General features: G+C 49.0%; 1 protein-coding gene across 1 annotated transcript in view; it reads right to left on the bottom strand.

Moving 5' to 3' along the window:
• Dnmt1 (DNA methyltransferase 1) overlaps positions 1 to 22,664 on the bottom strand; it is a 49,332-nt gene extending 26,668 nt beyond the window's left edge. Inside the window, exons 1-10 of the mRNA XM_028872427.2 lie at positions 22,491 to 22,664; positions 12,419 to 12,455; positions 11,684 to 11,791; positions 11,398 to 11,593; positions 10,445 to 10,520; positions 7,711 to 7,783; positions 6,692 to 6,723; positions 6,250 to 6,328; positions 3,821 to 3,858; positions 1,083 to 1,170 (exon numbers count right to left, since the gene is read on the bottom strand). Of these exons, the coding sequence (XP_028728260.1) occupies positions 1,083 to 1,170; positions 3,821 to 3,858; positions 6,250 to 6,328; positions 6,692 to 6,723; positions 7,711 to 7,783; positions 10,445 to 10,520; positions 11,398 to 11,593; positions 11,684 to 11,791; positions 12,419 to 12,455; positions 22,491 to 22,570 (807 nt within the window). The 5' untranslated portion in view covers positions 22,571 to 22,664. The remainder of the gene's footprint in view (positions 1 to 1,082; positions 1,171 to 3,820; positions 3,859 to 6,249; positions 6,329 to 6,691; positions 6,724 to 7,710; positions 7,784 to 10,444; positions 10,521 to 11,397; positions 11,594 to 11,683; positions 11,792 to 12,418; positions 12,456 to 22,490) is intronic.
• Positions 22,665 to 23,543: the final 879 nt, after the last annotated feature.

Genomic DNA, 23,543 nt, shown 5'->3' with positions numbered 1-23,543 from the left:
AACATCACCAGACCCTGGGGTGGTGCCAGAGTGTCACCTGTGGCTTGCTCTCACAGGCCAGCAGGGAGTGAGAATACACACACTGGCTCAGGCGCCACTCCCTAACCAATGGGGGAAACCAAGTGGACATTTCCCAGGCATCTCCTAAGGTGGAGACCTGAGCCTCGAGTGTGTGACCTCACCTACTGCCCTAGAGCTCCATAAAACAGGAATCCAGACTGAGCACTGTACCCTATGAGGCCTCGGCACCCGGGCAATCAGTCTTCCGTGTCCCTGAGATTCAACCAATCACAGGTGCCAGTGGCTCAGAAAACCGTCCTCAGCCCATGCAGACTGTCCTGGTCCCATTCCCTAAATAATACTGTACACTACAATACACAGCATTCACTAGGCAACACATGCACTAGAGGAGATCTACAGACCAGGCAAACACTGGGCTGTTCACACAACCTCATCATATTTTACTGAATGAAGAGAATCCTTGCACCACCCTCCAACTGTATGCTTTGGCTTCACAAGGAAGATTTTTGGTTGTTTTGAGACAGTCTCCAATAGCCTAGGCTGGCCTTGATCCTCATCTTTTTTTTTTTGGAGCTGAGGACCAAACCCAGGGCCTTGCGCTTGCCTAGCAAGCTCTACCACTGAGCTAAATCCCCAACCCCGTTGATCCTCATCTTTAGCTAAGGAGATGAAACTCCTGCCTCTATCCTACTGGTGCTCAAGTTTTGGGGTATACCATTTTGCCAGCCTTGTTTTAGGTTGTGAGGGTGCTTGGTTGAACAAGTAGAGGCGGGAAGAGGGAGAGTCAAGAATTGATGGTAAGACTTAAGGGAGCAGGTGTGGTGAACAAGTCAAGGCTTGAACTCTAGGTGGACCAGGTCTCTAAAGAAGTAGGCTTCACATGCACCTTGGTCCAGGCAAACAGGCTCAGACATGCAGTGACAACCAACATTGGAGGGAAACCCGGCAAATCTGTACAACACGTGAGATGATTTTGCACCCAGAACCCTGCCCAGCACCATCTCTGCCAATCCAGTAGGAGCACACAGACAAGGCCCATTTAAGATAAATAAGGACTCTGCCTTTGCTTCTTCATCAACGTCCATTTCCTTGTGGGTTCCTGGTCTTGCTTCTCTGCCTGGCTCCTCCCTTGATCTCTGCCTCGATGTTCTGCCACATAAACAAAAAAAACAAAAAACTCACACATGAACAGCGGTGGGACCAAGGCTCTGGACACCATCCAATCAGTCAAAAGGAGGGTTTAAGTGACCTCTCCTGCAGAACTCAAGGATGGGACATCTTTGCTATCCTTCACCTGTTGATCCTTTATATTCCATATTTTTGCAGAACTGGGGCTCAAACCTAGCGCGTCATGAACTGATGACAAGGACTCAATGGGGACTCACCAGATGGCTGAACAGATAGAAGGACTTGACACAAAGCCCGCAGATATGAGTTCAATCCCCACAACCCACCATGGAGGTGTGGACTGAATCCCCAGAGCTGTCCTCTTACCTCTGCCAGCAACCTGTAGCAGAACACTTTCAAATATACTTGTGTGCACATTCACAAGCATCCTGGATCTATGAGCCACACCCCTCAGTTCTTCAAATGAATGACAATCAGAAATGCCAGAGATTAAGACAAAATCACCAGCAGGCCTCTACTGGCAACGTGGGGCCTGAAGGACCGTCTGTACCTGCCCTGTGAACACTGTTGTGAGGAACTGAGTGGGGGGTGGCCAGCATCAGCAAGCACAGAGGCTGGCCTCACACAGGGGTCCAACTGTTCCTTACTCTCCAGCAGTCTCACCCATGGGTCAGATACTTGCCTGTCCTCTGGACCTTCAATATTTACATCAGTCAAGTGGGTATTAACAGAAGCTTAAAAAAGAAAAAAAAAAAAAAAAAAACCCACTATCTCCGAGGCTGGGAAAACAGCTCGGATAAGGACAGAAGGTTCGATTGCCCGGCTCACTATGTAAATACTGGCAGTGTAGGCCCAGCATGACAATCCACCTGTGGTTCCAGTCTTTAGAAGACTGTGACAGGGAAGCCCCGGAGCAAGCTGGCTCATTAAGACTGGTCCTACCAGTGACCCCTGGACTCAACTGAGAGCTCCTGCCTGAATGAATAGGTGCAAAAAGGAAGACACTTATGTCAGCCTCTGGCTACCACACCTATCTACACACACATGCCCACACGTAAGACACATGACAAAGGGGAAAAAAAAAAGGTTTATCTCTATTTGGATGTGGTAGGACAGGCCTGCAATCCCTGCATTCTGGATGCTGAGGCAGGAGGATCAAGTCTGGGGCCAGCCTGGGATACATAGGAGCTCCTATCTATTAAAACACCCAAACATTCAGTCCTCAGCTCCGACAAAAAAAAAAAAAAAAAAAAAAAAAAAAAAAAAAAACCACCCAAGCAGGGCTGGAGAGATGGCTCAGAGGTTAAGAGCAGTAGCTGCTCTTCCAGAGGTCATGAGTTCAATTCCCAGCAACCACATGATGGCTCATAGCCATCTGTAATGAAATCTGGTGCCCTCTTCTGGCCTGTAAGCATACATGCAGGCAGAACACTGCATACATAATAAATAAATAAATCTTTTTAAAAAAAAAAAAAACACCCAAGTAGCCTGGCGGTGGTGGTGCACACCTTTAATCCCAGCACTGGAAAGGCAGAGCGAGGCGGATCTCTGAGTTTGAGGCCAGCCTAGTCTACTGAGCGAGATCCAGGACCGGCACCAAAACTACATGGAGAAACCCTATTTAGAAAAACCAAAAATAAAATTAAAATATCCAAACAAACCACAATAAATATCAAAAGACCAGCACTACCCGTCTGTGCCTTTCCACTGCCACGAAAATGTGCTCAGGTGGAGCAAGTCAGGGACAATTAAGTCGGCCCACTGTCCCTGCCAGGATCAGCTGTAGGTTAGCAGGCCTCGGTGAGCTCAATGAATGCCTAGCTTTAAGCTGCTAAACTTTGGGGCAATCAACCAACACTCTGAGTACAAGCTAACTTATATAACCACTCAGCCACATTACGAAGGCAGGGTGACCACTGAGAAGGTCACAGGCCACTATGATGTCAGTCTTCCCTGGAGTAGTCCTGGCTGGCCTGAACTTAGAGACCACCTCGGCATCTCCTGTGTCAGGATGAAAGGTGTGCACCACAATGCTATTTCTTTTTTTTTTTTTAGAGACAGTGTCTCACTCTGTAGCTCAGGCTGGTCTCGCATTCATGGCAACCTTCCTGCCTCAGCCTCTAGCCTCCTAAGACGACATTACAAACGTGTCCCCGGCCCGTGCCCAGCTTTGACTTCAGTCATCTGGACAATGTGAGTGTGCACAGATTTATGGGAGTCAGAAGACAACTTCAGGATGCATCTCTTTCCATCGTGTGGGTGCCAGGGATTGAACTCAAGTTCTCAGACTTGTGCACCAAGCACTTTACCGGGTGAGGCATCTCACTGGGTCTCGGTCTGATTTTAATTATATTAATAATATTTTATGTGGATGGGTGTTATGCCAGCATGTATTAGAGGCCAGAAGAGGCTATCTGATCCCCTGGGATCTGGAGTTAAAGGCAGTTGTTAGCTTCCATGTGGTTATCAGGAAGAGAACCCAGGTGCTCTGGAAGAATAGCTAGTGTTCTTAATAGCTGAGTCATCTCTCCAGCCTACCTTGTTCTGGCTTTTCTCAGAACTTTCTATAGACTACAAAATACAATAGTGCTCAGTATCAGACTCTCATCCACAACTATGATATGACAACTGAGCATCATTACAGGGAATAGAGGCATCCAGCTGTACTTACAGTTCTCTGGTTTGACCACGAAATCTCCTGTCACATTCCTAAAAGAGAATAAAAGAATTAATAAAAAAGCCCGCCTGGTCTACACATTGAGTTCCAGTCAGCCAGATACACATGCGTACATAGTGACACTGGCACCATCCAGAAAAATCCCCAATTGGTCCTGAGTTAACAGATCTGCAATAACCCTACTAGATTCTAGTTAGTGAGGTTGGCAAGGTGGACACTTATCAAGACCACTGTTTTGGGTGGCTCTCCCTGGAGCGAGACCCACACTTGGACTCGTCTTACTCGGAGTAGCCACATCCAGACTCTAGTGCTGTGGGATGTTAATGTATGTCCTGTGGGAGCCCTTCTTGGGTTCCTTGTGGCGTTACCCAGCAGGTTTGCATAGAGGATGATTAGGACCATGGGCCTGAGTGCAGGTGTCTGAGATGGTCTGCACTTGGCTGTGCTGGGGGATGGTCTGTATGTCAAGTTGCTCTGATTGGTCAATAAATAAAACCTGATCGGCTGTGGCTAGGCAGGAAGGATAGGCGGGACTAACAGAGAGGAGAAATAAAAGGACAGGAAGGCAGAAGGAGACACTGCAGCCGCCGCCATGACCAGCAGCATGAGAAGACGCCGATAAGCCACCAGCCACGTGGCGAGGTATAGATTTGTAGAGATGCGTTACTTTAAGATATAAGAACAGTTAACAAGAAGCCTGCCACGGCCATACAGTTTGTAAGCAATATAAGTCTCTGTGTTTACTTGGTTGTGTCTGAGTGGCTGTGGGACTGGCGGGTGACAGAGATTTGTCCTGACTGTGGGCAAGGCAGGAAAACTCTAGCTACACTCTAGTTGTTTTCTCTCAACCCTCACATTAAGCCCACATTAAAGTATCTTTATTAAACCCAATTCTCTTCCTTAAAAAATAAAAGCCAGGGGTTGGGGATTTAGCTCAGTGGTAGAGCGCTTGCCTAGCAAGCGCAAGGCCCTGGGTTCAGTCCTCAGCTCCGAGGGAGGAAGATAGATAGATAGATGATAAATAAATAAATAAATAAATAAATAAATAAATAAATAAATAAATAAATAAATAAAAGCAAGCCAGGCAGTGGTGGCACACGCCTTTAATCCCAGCATTCGGGAGGAAGAGCCAGGTGGATCTCTGTGAGTTCGAGGCCAGCCTGAGCTACCAAGTGAGTTCTAGTATAAGGCGCAAAGCTACACAGAGAAACCCTGTCTCGACAAACCAAAACAAACGAATGAATTAAAAATAAATAAATAAAGGTCCACCTGGGCAGGGGTGGTGCACGCCTTTAATCCCAGTCCTCAGGAGGCAGAGGCAGATGGATCTTTGTGAATTGAAGGCCAGCCTGGTCTACAGAACAAGTTCCAGGACAGCCGAGGCTTCACAGAGAAACCCTGTCTCAGAAAAAAACAAAGTAAAATAAAATAAAAAACAACAACAACTGCCTTTTCTTTTGGTGGAGTCAGCAGACAGCAGAGAAAGAAAAACTAAAGCAATCCTGGGCTGGGGAGCTGCTGCAGCACACACAGGAAGTCAAGGTTTTAAAAGGGTTAAGGAATACTTCAGCAGAAAAAGGCCTGCCACACAAGCCTAACGGCCTGAGTTGCAGGTCCCTGAACACAGGAAAGCCAGCGCCAGAGCCAGTGAGACGGCTCAGGGCTGAAGGTCCTTGCCATCCAGCCTGATGACCTGAGTTTGGTATCTGGGGCCCACGTGATGAAAGAGAACCCCTAAAAGTTGTTTTTTGATATCCACATGTGTGGGCCCTCAGACACAAATAGATGTAAAAACCAATATTTTTGGTTTTGTTTTTTGCTTTTTCAGATAGTCTCATGGAGTCCAGACTGGCCTTGAACTTGCCATGAAGCAAAGGATGACCTCCACTTGCCAAGTACTAGGAGTATAAGTGTGCCTGGAAATGTGTTGTTCCTGGGTATGATGAAACCCAAGGCTGCATGTATGCTAGGCAAGTACTCCAACGAATCTCTATCCCCAGGCCTGTATATAAAAACAAACAAACAAAACTGCCTGTGTCTTACTGCTGAACCAAGTATCTGTGGTCAGAACCTTCCCTGTTCTGCAGGGCTGGCCTGAGGGAATGAGCTGACCTCATCTCAGCCAGGGGCAATGTCAGACAGGTTTGCTTGCTTAGGACACTGCGGATGGACCCACAGCCTCAAGCATGCTACACCAACACTCTGCCCTGAGCTAGGACCCAGGCCGGGACGGCAGCTTTGTATCTGGATGGTGCTATGGAACCTCCAGCACTTCCTATGCTCAAAAAGAAGATCTCCATGAAGACCTAGTCCAGGCTTCCTGCTCAGCTGACACTCACCGCTGTCCTGCTCTCCTCCCCTCCAGCTCACTCTAGGAACCAGAGAGACAGGCTCAAAGAAAGAAGACTGTGAAGGCGCTTTACCTGTTCACCTGGCTCTTCCTGACACAGCTGGGTTCCCGGTGTTTCTGTTTCCGGTTCCCCTTCAGAAACTCCAGCACCACTGTCAGGCAAAGCAGAACATCACAAAGGCAGGCCCGAAGCAGCCTAGTCCTCAGAAGCAGCTTCACGAGCCCAGCTTCCTACACTAAGAGCAACCACCATCCCAGGACCGTGACAGTCAAGTATTCTCACCCCCGAATATTGAGGGAGATCTTTCCACCCAGGCCTTATACCAGGAGACCTCAACTCATTCTGTGACGAGGGAGAATTCTACATGAAGTGAAAGATTAATACTTTGTTCCCAAGTTCATCATCCTCAACAGGTTTATAGTTGCTAAGAAAACTTACCACAGAACTACTTTTAGCTTTCAGAAAGTAATCTCTATAACTGAGACAAACCAAAGGAGATTATAAGAATTCTTACCACACTGTGCCTTTAACTCTGCGTCTCTTATCCTGGGCAAAGGGAGGAATAGAGAACAAGACAATGTTGGTTTGAAAGGCAGATCAGGAGTTGGGGGTTTAGCTCAGTGGTAGAGCGCTTGCCTAGCAAGCACAAGGCCCTGGGTTCGGTCCTGGGAGGCGGATCAGATCAACCCCCCAAACACAAGTTAAACAGGGTGGATAGAGGCAGGTATGCCAGCCCACGCCTGCAACCCAGCACTCAGGCCACTGAGGCTGGCCTCAGTTATGGTTTCAGAACAGCCTGGGTCACACAGTGACATCGTGTCTCAAAAGAGGGGAGTAGGGTGTATGGAGACATGGTTTAGTCACTAAGTGCATTTTTCTCTTCCACAGGACCAGAATTCAGTTCCCAGGACCCATGTCAACTACCCAAGTTACTCCACCCCCAGTAACTAGCTCTAGGGATCTGGTACCTCTGGCTTCCTTGAGCATCTGCATGCACGTGCACATACCCCCACCCCACAAAACCACAAACATACACATAAAAATCCCAACCAGCTGGGATAGTGGTGCAAACTTGTCATTCTAGCACTTGGGAGGTGGAGGCAGGAAGACCAAGAGTTCAAGCCCAGGTTCAAGTACACACAGTTCAAGCCCAGCCTGGGCCACACAATACTGTCTTAATATACAGTTGCATCTATCAAACACAGTGACCCTGTGTGTAGTTCAGTGGAACAGGGCTTACATGGGTGAAGTCCTAAATTTGATCTCAACGTTGAAAAAGTAAATAGAACTCTGCCTCCCGATGCCTTCAGGCAAGAACTACAGCATCAGCTGTTATATAGGACTCCAGCCTGCTGGGCTGCCCTGCCATTTCAAACCCATCAGGCTCTAGCATAAGAGCACGTTCCATCGAGAGCTCTGTCCTCCCTGTAGCCCACACACTCTCAACACCCCACTACTAGGAGTCTGTTTAGACAGACCACCCTTGCCAACACACACAAAGTTAAGTGTCCAGAGTCAACAGGATTGGCCCACCTGGTCCTTCTCTGCCACAGACTCGTCGGAGAGTCTCTCTTCAGATTCTTCCTTGGGTTTCCGTTTAGTGGGGCTGTCACACAGTGAGGAGACTGTTAGTTCTGAGACACACCCCCACATACACACCAGCCATCCAGGGGCTTCAATAACTTCCCTTCTTTCACAAAAGAACCTCTTAAAGGCACAGGTTATCTTCCCTGCCAGGAGGGGCCCATCTTTCCAGGACTGAAAGAAGTTTTTTTTAATTAATAGTTACATGTATTATTTTAAATTATGTATGTCATGTGCTCTTGGAGGACAGAAGAGTATTAGGTCCCCTGGAGCTGGAGTTACTGGCAGCTATGAACACCAGTGCTCACATCCATACACACACACACACACACATTTGGTTTGTTGAGACAGGGTTTCTCTGTGTAGCTTTGGAGTCTATCCTGGAACTTACTCTGTAGCCCAGGCTGGCCTTGAACTCACAGAGATCCGCCTGCCTCTGCCTCCCGAGTGCTGGGATTAAAGATGTGCACCACCACTGCCTGGCTCACATATTTGTTTTTAAAAACAAATTTTTAGACTTAATTTCATGCACACGCGGGCTTTGCCTGCATTTGTGTCTACGCACCACACTGTATGGTGTCTGTAGAAGTCAGGAGGGTGTCGGGTGCTGGGGGATGGTCTGTATGGTTAGTAAATAAAACACTGATTGGCCAGTAGCCAGGCAGGAGGAAGTATAGGCGGGACAAGGAGGAGAAGAATTCTGGGAACAGGAAGGCTGAGTCAGAGTCACTGCCGGCCGCCACCCGGACAAACAGCATGTAAAGATGCCAGTAAGCCACGAGCCACATGGCAAGGTATAGATTTATGGAAATGGATTAATTTAAGATATAAGAACAGCTAGCAAGAAGCCTGCCATGGCCATACAGTTTGTAAGCAATGTAAGTATCTGTGTTTACTTTGGTTGGGTCTGAGCAGCTGTGGGACTGGCGGGTGAGAGAGATTTGTCCTGACTGTGGGCAAGGCAGGAAAACTCCAGCTACAGTTGGGTCCCCTGGAACTGGAGTTACCAATGGTTGTGAGCAGCGGGTACTGGGCCCTGAACCCAGGTCCTCTGCAAGAGGAGCAGGTGCTCTGCAGCACCACAGATGTTCACACACACTCACTGTGTGTGTGTGTGTGTGTGTGTGTGTGTGTGTGTGTGTGTGATGTGTATGCGTTTGCAATGTGGTCACCCATTTGGGATTGGGTGAAGCTGCTCTTGGCTTTATTTGTTGAGACAGTCTCACTGATCATGGAGCTCACCGGCTTACCAGCTTGGCTAGACTATCTGGCCAGCCAGGGCCCCGAATCTGCCCGTCTCTGCCCCCTCTGTGCTAAGATTGCAGACATGCACGGGCATTCTGGCTTTTAACATGGGTGTTAGGGATCTGCTGGAGAAATGGTTCAGTGGTTAAAAGCACCCAGTGCTCTTGAAGACTTGAGTTAAACTCAGGCCCTGGCTGGCTAGTTGGGTGACCACATTGCAAGAAGGCACACACATCACACACTCACACACACACACAGAGTGTGAACATATGTGGTGCTGCAGAGATGGCAGTGCTGATGAGCACCTGCTCCTCTTGCAGAGGACCTGGGTTCAAGGCCCAGTATCCGCTGCTCACAACCACTGGTAACTCCAGTTCCAGGGGACCCAACACCCTCCTGACTTCTACAGGCACTATACAATGTGGTGCATGGATACAAATGCAGGCAAAGCACGCGTGTGCATGAAATTAATCTTAAACAACACATGTTTGTGTCTATATAAACATGTCCATATGAAGTTGGATGGTACCGCTTTGTGAACAAGGTTCCACTACCAGAACTGGAAAAAAAAACCGAGTTCATAAAAAGCATGGAAACAGCGTTATGCTTTATTTTCTATCACTGGGTGGTGAGTGTGAGGGTTCTTTGTTTTGTTCTTTAAGTTTTATGTATATGAATGTTTTGTCTGAATGTATGTCTGTACATCACATGTACACAGTGCCCAAGGAGGCTGGAAGAGGGCCTCGTATCGCCAGGACTGGAGTTACTATAGTCATTAACTACCATGTGGGTGGAGGGAATCAAATCCAGGTCCTCTGAAAGAACACCCAGTGCTCTTATCTGAACCATCTCTCCAGGTTTGAGCATTAACAGCTCTTGTAGTACTTTATGCTGTAGCTTGTGTATGCTTTAAGTCTCCTCAAAAAGTGAGGGAAAAAAAGGTGTTCACAAGTAATGTTTGTCAACATCCAGTGAACAAAACCTGTAAAACAGACATCTGCATAGGGCTGCAGCTCCGTGGGAAATCCTCTGTCTAAAATCCCTAGGAGGAATAGGGGCACAGCTCAGTGGTAGAGTTCCTAACATGAACCAGAACCTGGATTCTATCCTCAGTACTAAAATAAAGGAAAAAAAAAAAAAAAATTAAACTTGGGGCTGGAGAGATGGCTAGAGGTTAAGAGCACTGGCTGCTTTTCCAGAGGTCCTGAGTTCAATTCCCAGCAACCACATGTTAGTTCACAACCATCTATGAGATTTGGTGCCTTCTTCTGGCATATAGGCACACATGCCAGAACATTGTATACATAATAAATAAATATTTAAAAAAATTAAACTTATCAATTATGGAAGCTAGGCAGTTCACTCTGATTCCATTATGTTTTTCCAAAATTACCAGATCCCCAAGAAATGGCCAACAGCCCCCTCATTATATACTGACCCCTTCATGAAGTGAGATGTGATGGTGGTCTGCCTGGTGGTTCTCCTCGTAGCCATGGAGCTAGATGAAGCTTCAGCTGTTTAAAAGCAAGAAAAAAGACATGGCATTCTTCAGTAAGAAAAATGGCTGCAGATGGCCAGGTGCTGCAAGAATATACACTTCTTGACTTTCAATCTAGAGCAAACTGCGTGCCAGCTTGCACATGTCAACAGACAGCCCCTTAGAGTTGCCACTGCTCAATATCGGGCAATGGCATCATACAACCCAGGGAAAGAAAGCCCAGAATCCAAGAATGGTTTATGGTGCCCGTGCACCTGTCAACACCATCATAAACATCAAAAGCCCTATGCGGAAACCTCTGTAGGGACCATTTGGGTGAGTCTAAGCTAGGCAGAAGCGCACAGAAAATAAACTGGAGGTTCTGTCCAGCTCCACCGCAAAGCCCCTGTACAGCATGCACATGGCTCTGGGCTCCATCGCCAACACCACTACTACCACTCCAAAAAAGACAACAGCTGGGGTTTGGCAGATGTGCCCTTCCCTAGCACACCAAAGGTCCTGGGTTCCATCCCTGGCACTGCAAAAGAGGCGGAGACAGACAGACAAGGAAAGGAACATTAAGAAACTAACCAGGGAGTAAGGGTGCAGCTGAATGTCAGCATGTACTTAAGTGTTCACAGGGCTTAGGCTTCCTTCTCAGCAACAGAAATGAACAGAAAGAAACTAGAATACATGTGGTGCACGCTCATTGGTTCAAGATGGACTGTTTCTTCAAATGAACTACAACCTCCAAGACGGAAACAAGTCCAGTGAGATCGGCAAGGCAGCACAGGCCTATCACCCAGCACTCAGAAGGCTGAAGCAGCCTACGCTATCCAGACAGGCACCGTCTCAAAACAGCCAGAAAACCCCAAACAAGCAAACAACTGTGAACCACTGCCATGTGTTCTTACAATTGGTCTCACTGTCCGACTTGCTTCTCCTGGGCCTGAGTTTGGAGGGTTGTGTTGAGTCTGCCATTTCTGCTCTCCGGCTTGGCCGGCTTCCGTTGGCTGGACAATTGTTGGCTTTTCGGGTGAGAGAGTGTGTTCCATTCTCCAAGGACAAATCTTTATTTAAAAGGGATTTCACTTTAGCCAGGTAGCCCTCCTACAACAGCAAAGGATAATTTAGGAGGAAGACGTCACAGTGGGACAAACAGGAGCCTCTGCCGCCCTGGTAACTGGGAAACAGACTTACCTCAGATAATTCCTCTTTATGTAATTTGGTTTCCAAGTCACATAACTGGCTCTTTATTTCTGTTTGCAGGAATTCATGCAACAGGTTCAATTTCTCTTTCACACACTCCTGTGGAAAGACAGAGATGAAGAAGCCCCAGATTCCCAAGCTAGCAATTAAACTAACACAGAAACTAAGCCATCTGGCTGCCCTGGTAGCTGTGTGCTCAGCAGCCCTGGCTCAGCCAAAAACTAAATACAAGCTAGGCGTGGTGTAGGATGCCTGAGATCTCAACACAAAGCGTAGACAAGGAGGGTTGCCAGTTTAAGGCCAGGGTCACTACTAAGTTCAGGGTCAGCCCAAGCTACGGATCAAAACCTTGCCTCAGAAAGGAACTAGAAAGCTGGGGAATATCTTGGTCATTAAAGCACCTGCTACGCAGGCATGAAGACCAGAGTTCAGATCCCCAGACTGGCATAAAGGCTTGGCAGAATCCAGCTCTCAGTGAGCAAAGGGGGTTCCCCACATCAAGCCTGACTACTTAAGACTGGCTGAACCCATGAGTTCCAGATTCAGTGAGTCTCCACCTTAGTAAATAAAGTGGACAGTGATGGACAAAGGTATCTGACATCAACCTCTGACCTCTACATGCACACGCATGCACCTGATTGCACACAGGCACCCATATACATGTGAACACATTCACAGGCACACAGAGTACACATCCAAGTGAATGTGTGAAAGAAGAGCAGTTACCTTTTCTGTTAGGCCATCTCTTTCCAAGTCTTTGAGCCTAGGTAAAGGAAATGATACAAAAATAAAATAAGCAACTTCATTTACCTGAGAATCAATGCCACAATCCAAAACAGAAAGAACAACAACAACAACAACCTGTGGATGCTGGAATTGGGGTAAGTGCCTGGTGGTACTAGCCACTCATAAGGCTAAGGCAGGAGGATAACTCAAGTACATCAATCTGTAGCCAGCTTGGGTAACATAGTGAGAAAAGTGTGTGTGTGTGTGTGTGTGTGTGTGTGTGTGTAAAGCTGGGCACAGTGGTATAGCACACCTTTAATCCCAGCACTTGGGCAGAAGCAGATGGAGGTGGATCTCTGAGTTCCAGGACAGCCAGAGCTGCACAGAGAAACCGTCTCAAAACACAAACAACAAAAAGAAAACAAAACCAAAATCCACCCCCGTCCCCCACCCCAAAAGGAAAAAGAATAGACATCATATTCGACTGTTGGGAAAAACAGTCCCCTTCTGCCCCTGGTCCTGATGTCCCACATCAACTTTTCTTTTTGGTTCTTTTCTAGAGACAGGGTCTCCAACAGCTGGGTGGGTGAGGAAGTTCTTGAACTCTACTCCTGATTCCCTCTACCTTCTGAGTGTGGAGACTACAAGCATGCCCTACCATGCCTGAGTTTCCAGCATGTTCTTCTATGCCTTCCCATGATGTCCTTAGTCGTCTGAACAGCAAGTACCTCAGCCTCCCGGAAGCTCATCTGAGAGCTGCTCACAGTCAGCCCCCACACTCCAGTGGCTGGGACAGGAAAAGTTAAAGCAAGCCTGGGCTACACAGTGAGACCCTACCTCAGATAACAGGGCTGGAGAAGCGCTCAGCCAATCGAGTGTTTGCCTAGAATGCACGAGCCACTGGGTTCCATTCCTAGCTCGTCGTAAACTGGGTATGGTGGTACACACCTATAATTCCAGCACTCAGCACGAAGGGGCAGGAAGATCAAGAATTCAGTCATCCTTGGCTGTACCTTGTGAGTTTGAGGCTAGCTTGGACTACAGGAAACTCTGTCTCAAAGAAGAGGGGTAAAATACAAGAAAGGAAATGGAGAACAGGTCACAATCAGGGTCCCTCTATAACCTGGATGACCTACAACTGTTTTTCTCCCAACTGAGTCCTAAAAGGGATGCCACAGCATGATGTCAGCATGAGTCATGGCTGCACTGTGGGGACCAGCCAGCTGATGGCTCCTAAAGGCCAGGTATGGGGTGGCAGCCTCCATTGTAGAACTAATTGAATGGGGGAAATGAGGTCTCTAGGGCATCAGGCATGCCCACATACACAGATGCTAGAGATGAAATCTGAGAAGCAAGCTGGTGAGCTGCTAAGAACGCAGCTCAGGGGTAGAGTCCTGCCTGGCACATCAAGGCCTTGGATTCCATCCCTAGCTCTACCTGGGAAAAACAAAGCAGGCCAAAATCTCAAAGAGCTCAACCTCCAGAATATGTACCTAAGTTTGGAAGCACAGAATTCTCTTGGATTTGTCTGAAAAAAAAAAAAAAAAAAAAATGTGGGCAGATTACTGATTACCTTACCTCTATGGTCAGGGAAGACTGGGGGGGAAAAAGCCACAGAAGAAATGGTGGAGCGTGAACAGGTCTAACCACCACGGACAGGAGCCAGGCCTGTGCGATCTCTGCCCCATCCCAGCAGCCTTGAAGTCTGGGTGCTCAGTTTTCAGTCCCTAGAGGGCAGATTCAGTCTACCCAGGGGCTGCCAGACCAGGGGCACCGTGGTCACTCCACCTACTGGCCAACCCTCCTCCTGGCACCACTCCCATACACGCCTACCTTGTTCCAGGTCAGAAGCTGGCTCACTGGACTAACGCCAGCAAAGGGGCTTCCCTTGGAAAAGGTGCTCCACACTCTGTAACTGTACTCTCGGTTAACTGAAGTGTAGCAGGGACTCAAGCTCTGGAGAGCTGGGGCCTTGAGAGTGTCTGTCTGGTACGTACATTCTGGGTTCCATCCCAGCACCCAGTAACCCACATGTGTGTGGTGGCACACATCTGTCAGCCCAGTGCTTAGGAGTGGGGGATGAGGTTCAAGGCCAGCCTAGACTACAAAATAAGCTTAAGGCTAGCCTGGGCTCCCTGAGACTAAAAATGAAACAGGCTCTGGAATGGCTGATATTTCAGAAGCTCAGGCTGGAGTGTGGCAGAGTCCTGCCTAATAACACAAAGCCCGGAGTCCTACTCCAACACCCAAAGGCAAAGAAAAACGCCTCCAGGAGCTCAGAGCCCCACACGGGCAAAAGTCATCCCACCCTCCAGTAACTTGGCCAAAGGCAAGACTCGAAGAAAGGCAGCTGCACAGTGGACACTTGTCCCCAGAGGCAAAGCACAGCTGCTACAGCCGTCCACGTGACTGTCCCTTTGTGCTCACCTGATGCTGGGGTGGAGCCAGAGCCTCACTGTGCTGGGCAAGAGGTCTACCACCGAGTCATGCTCCCAAACCCAGTCAGTCTGCCTTAAAATGGCGACAGGACAGCTACTGTGACCAGCTCCACAGTCCCTACATACTGAGATTCAACCGGGTAAGAGTCAATTGAGTTTGGTGGTACAGGCCTGGAATCCTAGCACACAGGATGGAAGAGTTCATAGAATCTCAAGCTCAAGGCTAACCTGTGCTACAAAAAGCAGTATGTCTCAAAAATAGTGAATGAGAGTTCCAAGAGGAGAACTAAGGATGGAGAAACATCCTTAGCCCCATGTTGACCTGACAGGCCATGATTCATTCCTAACTACTTCCAACAGCTTAGCCACCTAGGGAAGATAAAATATATATAAACCTTTGAAAAAGTAGGCAGTCATAGCCAGGTGCAGCAGCACTTAACCGCGACTCCAACCAACACTTAAGAGGTAGAGGCAGGAGGATGGCAAGTTCCATACCAGTCTAAATTTTATGGCTCCATTCTGTCTCAAACATAACGTAGGTCCCAGTGGGATGATTCAGTGGGTAAAGGCACTTCCTACAAGTCTGACCAAAGTTCAACTCCTACAAGTGGAGGGGGAGAACCCAACTCCTGAAGTTGTCCTGACCTCCACAAGCGTGCTACACACACACACACACACACACACACACACACACACACACACACACACACAAAGCCTAATTTCAAAAACTCTAATGTAGCCAGGCAGTGGTGGCACACACCTTTAATCCCAGTACTCGGGAGGCAGAAGCAGGTGGATCTTCTGAGAATTCAAGGCCAGCTTGGTTTACAGAGTGAGTTCCAGGACAGCCAGGGCTACACAGAGAAACCGTGTTTCAAAAAACCGAAAACAAAAAAAAACCCTAGCTCCTCCCTGGTGAGAAGACAAGCCCAACAGCACAGAAGAGGGACCCAGCAGAGTCCCACTGGGAAGCTGTTTCAGGGGACACCCAAGAGCGAGCCATTAACAGTGCCAGACACAAAGAAATCCAGAGAGGGGCCAGCAACAGAAGCTCAGAAGCATTTACCTTGTTCCAAGGTCAGAAGACCAAAGGAACCATGGAGAGGTAGGACCACAATACTGGAACCAGGATTTTAGGAATATTAGTCTGACAGAAACATGAACTAGATAGAAGATTGCAAAGGTTATTTCAACATCCTAAACCAGAAATGCTGGTCTGAGATACAATTTGGCAGCAGAATAAGGCCTGCAAGGGAAGCCCAAGGTTCTAGAGCCCTGCCTTTTCTGTCTACTACTGAAGATGAAAGCCAGGGCCTTGAGATGTGTTGAAGACATACTCTCCCCGAGCTATACCCAGCCCCAGCCTCTGGCTAGACTGATGGCGTGAGCACATCTGATGATAGCATCTTGAGTAGCAAATGATGTCCCTCTCACAAGATGCTGCGGCCCTGACCCCAGGACCTGTGACTTACTTATGGGGCAACAGCGACTCGGCAAATGTGACTAAGATTCTAGCGCTTTCGATGGGAAGATGGGAAGATGGGAAGATTATCAGGGACAATCAGTATGGGCCTAGTCTAATCTAGCTGCATCGCAGAAAGGACTGAAGTACAGAGGAAAGGTCAGAGAGACAAGGACATGGCCCAAGAAGCTGGGGGTGGGGGAGGAGTCAGAGCATTTCAGAAGCTAGAGACAGTCCTTAGTTTAGCACTGATAAAGCAGACCTAGCCAGACACAGTGATGCACACCTGTAATGCGACACTCAAATGCCAAGCAGGAACATCACAGGTTCCAGGGCATCCTAGTTACATAACAAGTCTGGAGAGGACTTAGGGAGGGCCCAAGTTAGGATCCCAGGACCCACGTGAAAAGCAATGTGAGGAGAAAAACGATGCCAGGCTTGTTGGCCACCAAATCTGTCAAAGAAGTGAGCTCTAGATTCAGTGAGAGATCTGTCTCAAAAAATAAGGTGGAGACAATTTTGGAAGACAACCAACATTGCCCTCTGGCCTGCCTAAACACACCCACACACAGATAGGCGTACTAAAAAATATATGGCTAGTGAGGTAGTTAAAGGTAGTAGTTAAAGGGTTAGCCGCACAAGTCTGGAAACCTAAGTCTGACCCCAGAATCCATAAAGGTGGAAAGAGCATCAATGCCAACAATTTGACCTCTGCCTTTCACACACATACAAGGCAGCAGCCACCTAAACTCATTTTTGTAACTTCAATTTTTTTTAAAAATCACATAAATAAAAATTAAGTTTAAATAGCCCTCGGATGTCTATACGCATGCTGAGGAATACAGCTGCATACACACACACACACACACACACACACACACACACACACACACACACTAAAGCGAACTAGCTAGGTGTAACAACACCTGTCACAGTAATCACAAGGTTGGAGTAGGAAAACTAGGTTCAAGATCAGCCTGGGGTATGTAATGAGACCTGTCTTTTACACACACACACACACACACACACACACACACACACACACACACACACTCGCCAGACTTGCAACAGCAATAAACTAAACTGTAGTTCCCCAGAGAGAGGACACATTCCTGCCCAAGTGTTTCCAGAAAAGGGCCACAGTCTAGAAATATCGTGGTTTCTACCCCATACCTCCCTCATTTCTGACCTACAGAACAGCACAAGAAATTTAGTGTTTGGCCCAAGGTATGGTTCAGAAGCACAGCACTTGCCTAGCACAGATCCACAGCCAGCACTAAAAGATACAGAAAGAAAATGAATAGTTGGTTATCTAAACACCAGAGAAAAAGATCTAAAAACTAAACCAGTCTTGGCAGCTCATGCTAGGAATCCCAACAGCACTCAGAAGGCTGAGCAGGACAAAATTCAAAGACAGCCTGGGCTACAAAGACCCAGTTTCAAAACAGAAGGGTGACTGGAGACCTAGCACACAAAAGTCTAGGCCAATCGCAGAACAAGAAGCCTAGATCATTCCACAAGTTTGGAATAAAAAGCCAACACAGCTGGGCGGTGGGGGCGCACGCCTTTAATCCCAGCACTTGGGAGGCAGAGGCAGGCGGATCTCTGTGAGTTCGAGGCCAGCCTGGTCTACAAAGCGAGTTCCAGGAAAGGTGCAAAGCTACACAGAAAAACCCTGTGTGTGTGTGTGGGGGGGGGGGGAGCCAACACAGCTGACTGCAGAGTGCTTGAATAGACTAGCTCCCTGGGCCCAGGGTGAAGGCCTGCAGGCTACTGTTCTAACCCACTCCCACCATGAGCTCAGCTGACCTGTAATACTCCACCGAGGAGCAGTCTGCCCCAGCCCCATCTTTCAGATGCCATGTTGAATGGTAAAATATCTGCCCTGGGTTTTATGCCCAGCGCCCTCCAAAAACAGATGAGGGGCCCCTGGAGAGATGGCTTGGTGGTTAATAGCATGTGCTGCTCTTATAGAGGACGTAAGTTCTCCACCCGGGTCAGGTGGCTTGCAATACCCCCTCCTAACTCAAGTTCCAAGAGATCTGACACCTTGTGATCTCTATGGGCACCTACACGCACATGACACACATACACATAAGTAGAAATACATCTTTTAAAAAGGGACATGGACAGGGCACTGAGATTAAGCAGACAACCACACAGCTGTAAGGGACAGCACCAGGACTTAACAAAACACCTGTCAATCAAGAGACAGTGTTCCACACCTGGGGTGAGATATCCCCTCCAGCATAGAGCAGACAGACATACAGGCCTGGGTTCAACTTCAACACAGCAAAAATAAGTTAAAATCTAAAGTCACAGAACTCGTTTTTCCTACTCGAGTGAAGCCAGGCTGTGTTATCTTACAGAAGGGGCAAAGTCAATGAGTACAACGCTTGCCTGGCACACTTGAGGCCCTCGGGTCCATCCCCAACACCACATAAACCTGCACAAATGGAAGTGGAGGCAGGAGGATCAGGAATCCACGTCATCTTAAGCTACACAGGGCTGCTAGGGCTAGCCTGGGCTACCCAACTGTCTGAGACTGGGGACAGGACTAGTCAAGTGACTGCCAAGCACAAGGACCCGAGTTTGGATCCCAATAGTCACAGAAAGACAAACATGGAGGAAGGAAGGGCTGCTGGGCCTGCCGGCAGCCAGACTAGCTCAGTCAGTGAGTTCCAAGGTTATGAGCGATCGGTCTCAGAGAAAGGTTATTGATCCCTGTACGCAGACACTGGCAGGAGGGTCTGTTGAGTTCCAGGCAGGCCTACTTTACATATCAAGTTCCAGAACAGCCAGGGTTACATAGGGAAACCTTGTCTCAAAATAAGGTTGAAAGCAAAAATCCAGTCCCAGGAATCTACTACTGTCCTTTTCTGGCTTCTTGGATACCAGGCACACATGGTGCAGATAAACTCACAGGTGAAACACCTATACTTACACACACACACACACACACACACACACACACACACACACACACACACCATAAGGTAGAAGGCAAGAAACAACTTCCAATTCCAAGAAGTTCAAATGTAATAAGCTGGGCATGGTGGCACACGCCTTTAATCCCAGTATTTGGGAGGCAAAGGCAAGTGGGTATGAGGGCAGCTTGGTCTACAAAGAGCTCAGGCTAGCCAAGGCTACACAGACCTGTCTCAAAAGAAAACCAAGTTTAGGTCAGATGAGGTGGCTCATGAGTAACAAGCACTCGTTGCCAAGTCTGACTTCTTGAGTTGTTGCCATCCTGACTTCCGACTCCAGGGCCCCCGAGAACTGACCTCCACATGTGCATTGTGGTAAGCGTGTGCACACAGACACAGCAAGTAAGTAATAACTGACGTGGTGAGATGGATCCGTGGGTAGAGGCACTTGTCACACAGGCCTGACAAACTTTGATCCCAGTTCCACACAAAGGCAGGTGACAGTACAAACAAGTCTAACTGCCACACTCTGCACATGAAATTAAAAAGTAAAGTTGTCCTTACACCCACTGTACCTGTGGGACGTACACAAACACACACCGTTCATACACAAGTTAAAAAAAAAAATAAGAGCAAGACAGGCATGTAACACACACCCGTCTATACAGCACTCAGGAGGAACAAGAATTCTAAGTTCAAGGCCAGCTGGAGTACATAGAGACTCTGCCTTGAAAAAATTTAAAAAGCTGAAAGCAATTAGATACCTGAGTCAACAAGGAGGTCTCAGCTATGGAAAAGAGAGAAACACTCCACCCTGAAAGGTATGGATCTTTGAAGCAAGGCTTTGGGTGGGTTCTAGCATGTGGCCCTCCTGCCTCTGCCTTCTAAGGGCTTGGGTTACAGGCCATGTGCCACCACACCTAAAACATGATTTTTCAAAGGCGTGGGGCTTAGTGTATTGCAAAGAAAGTCAGTCTGGGGCTGGCAAGGTAGTTCAGCGGATAGGGTATGCTACCAACCTGATGGCCCACACTCCGTACCCAGACCAGAAGAGCAGCTCCTGCAGGATGCCCTCCGCCCTCCACACAGAAGCTGTAGCATGGACCCACATACACACATACTAAAGAGAAGACTCTATGTCTGGCAGAACTATGCAAACTTAAACTGCCGTTTAGACCAACTGCCATTTAATACAGAATAGCAGCATGGACAGAAGCCGCTGCAAGGCCTAATTCAGCTCCTGACAGCCCACCAGATGCAGGTACCTCTTCATACTGTAGATTATATTTTGCTACTAAGTTTTCCTAAATCAAGAAAAATTAAACCAGATGTGGTGTCACAGACCTGTAATCCCAGCACTTGGAAAGAGGATCAAGGCTAGCCTGAGCTATACAACCAGAGGCTAGCCTACCTGGACTAAAGGAATCCCTTTCTGGAAAACAAAAACAAAAACCACAAGTGGACAGGGAGCAAACAGACAAGAAGAACAGGAGGGAGGTCATCTCACTGTCTAACCTTAAAGAGCCACCAAGTGCTCCAGCTACGTGGTAGGAAGGTTCAATTATAAAAGAAAAATTTGTTGAGGGGTGTCACAAAAGCTGCCAATATTGCCAGGTGGTGGTGTCGCAAGCCTTTAATCCCAGCACTCAGGAGGCAGAGGCAGGTGGATCTGAGTTCGAGACCGGCCTGGTCTACAGAGTGAGATCCAGGACAGCCAGGGCTACACAGAGAAACTGGTCTCAAAAATTTTTTAAAAATCTGCCAATTTTTCTGTCTATACAGTCAAAAACAGGCATTCAAAACCTAAACCATCATGGTGGCACATGCCAGTAATCCCAACACTGAGACAGAGGCAGGAAGATAGAGTTCCTGGCCAACCTGGGAAACTCACCAATAATCCTGTCACCCCCCACCCCCACCCGCGCCCAAAAAGAAAGAGTGCAAAGGGGCTGAGGTGTAGCTCGGTGGTGGAAACTTGCATGCACAAAGCTTCAGAGGGTGGGGTGTCTGACAGGAAGGGGGATTTCAGCCCCACTTCATCCTCCAAAGCTCAAATAGAAATTGCCCTGGCATCACCGCAGTAAACGAACCCCTGGAAACAGACAGCCCAAGTAGATTCATAGATCGGGTTGGAAGACGTCCGGAGCTGGTCAGGGCACCTATGACTAACGCACAACACCACATGGGACAAGTTTTCAAGAATGAACTGCCTGATGATGTCCTTCTGGAACAGGAAGCGGGATCGTGTTCCCGCCAAGCCCCGTGCCCAGGAGGTAGTAGCGCAGGGCCCATTACCCAGAGTCCCTCACTTCCAGTGACACAGTGGACCGTTGAAGAGCTTCCTTGGCGGAGGGCGGGTGGGAGGGGTGGGGGGTATTCGCATGGACTGAAATGGGGGGGGTTACCTGCCATCCCTCACTCCTCGGAACATGCACACTGGACAACGTAAAAAGCTCCCTCAACGGTGCCAGGATCGAAGGAATTGGTTCACAGGGGTTACAATCATGGGGCTGGGGCGAGACAGCTCATTGCCATCCATCTCTCCCTCCCCGTGATACACACTTTGGACGGGGTCAAACGTTTCCTCGACTGCTCTGGGGCCTCAGGGCCTGGTTTATGTCACTGAAAAGGTGGAGGGCGTACTCTGCACCCTCTTTCCCCAGGTAGAGTCCTTTGGACGGCGCCAGGATCGCAGGAGCGCCTTTCCTTTAGGGGAAAAGCAAAACAAAACCCCACGAGGGCTGCAAGCTGCCCAGGCCCGGCGCTGCACCGTGACGCAGAGGAAGCCCCTCCTGCACCCGGGCCTCCGGAGGATCCTGCAGAGCGACCCTGGGCTGGACACGGTGGGACCTCCAGGGCACCGGAAGTGGAGGCCAGAGCTTGGGGGGGGGCTGCGGGGAGACCGCGGGGGAGGGGGCATTTCCTGCATCCCCAGGCGCCTGGCTGACCAAAGAGGAGCAAGCCAGGTGGTGCCCCCGAGCTCGCTCCAGTCCAGGAGGCTAAGGGATACGCTCGCCGCTCCCCCTCCAGCTCCCGGTCAGCGGGCTCGCCAGCACACCGGCCCCCACCCATTTTGGCGCCAACAGCCTTGGGGACGCGCGACCGGAAGCACGGCCCGCGCCAAGCACGGCCCGCGCATGCGCGCCCCGGCTGTCAGCGGCCGCTGGGCCACCCACAGCAGAGATGCCTCCACAAATGCCCGGGCATCGGTCTGGCCCCCCACCCTCACCCCGCGCGGCACCTACCGCCTGCGGACATGATCGGGCAGCGAGCCTGCCGGGGAGGCGAGCGGGAGCACTCGGGCCGGGGCTGTTCGTGCTGGCATCGCGCAGGTTGCAGCCGACAGGACAGCTCGGAACGAGACCCCGGCTTTTTCGCGCGCGCGGAAACCAACTGGGAAGGGGCGGCGCAAGCGGAAGCAGCGTGTACCACCGGGTGAGGGGGTGGGGAGAAGCCGCGCGCCGTGCCGAAGCGGGAGCGCATGCGCACCCAGGCGCCCCGCACACCTCCTGGCTGCAGTGGGCTCGTCCGCGCTGCGGCTGGCGCCACCAACCTCTCCTTCTCCCGGAGAGATGGCTCCGCTCTTGAGAGCCCGTAGAGGACCCCGGGTTGGTTACCAGCACCCACATCCAACCACTCAAAGCCCCTGTAACTCCACTTCCAAGGGATCCTACGCCCTCTTCTGGCTTCTGTGGGCACTGCACTCACATGCGCATACACACACACACACACACACACACACACACACACAATTTTAAAAAACCTTTTAAAAAGAAAAAAACAATCTATGAGCTCTTCAAGGCCTCACATTAATCCAATCTTCACCCTGTGCCCTCTAAAGTGACCTTGAGTACACCATCTGGACTCATCCTGTGTTCTTATCTGCCAGCCAGGGCTGAGAGCACCTCCTTGAAAATGTAGTTCACAAGAGACTTTTAAGCCAATATATCAAGGATGTACCATAGTGGAGAGTCCAGGAACCGCGTCCATAACCTGTGTTGAATAAAATCAGTAACAGAACACAGGGAAATGATGGTCTCTTCTACTGACCTTCCACAGGCTGTGAAAGGATTGGGAATATGTAGCTCAGCAGTAGAATGCTTACCTAGCACACTCCAGAGCCCTGAGATCCATCCCCTGGCACCAGATGAATAAATGAAGAGAATGAATATGAGGAGCAGGAAAATGGCTGAGAGAACTGATTCTTATCAGTGCAATATAGGTGCACTTTGACACACACACCCACACATGTACATAATAAATTTAAAAATTCTTTAAAATTTTTTAACCAAAGTTTT

The sequence above is a fragment of the Peromyscus leucopus genome, chromosome 7 (genome assembly GCF_004664715.2).
Source record: "Peromyscus leucopus breed LL Stock chromosome 7, UCI_PerLeu_2.1, whole genome shotgun sequence".
NCBI classification, from domain to species: Eukaryota; Metazoa; Chordata; class Mammalia; order Rodentia; family Cricetidae; genus Peromyscus; species Peromyscus leucopus.
This window is presented reverse-complemented; position numbering and strand designations above follow the sequence as displayed.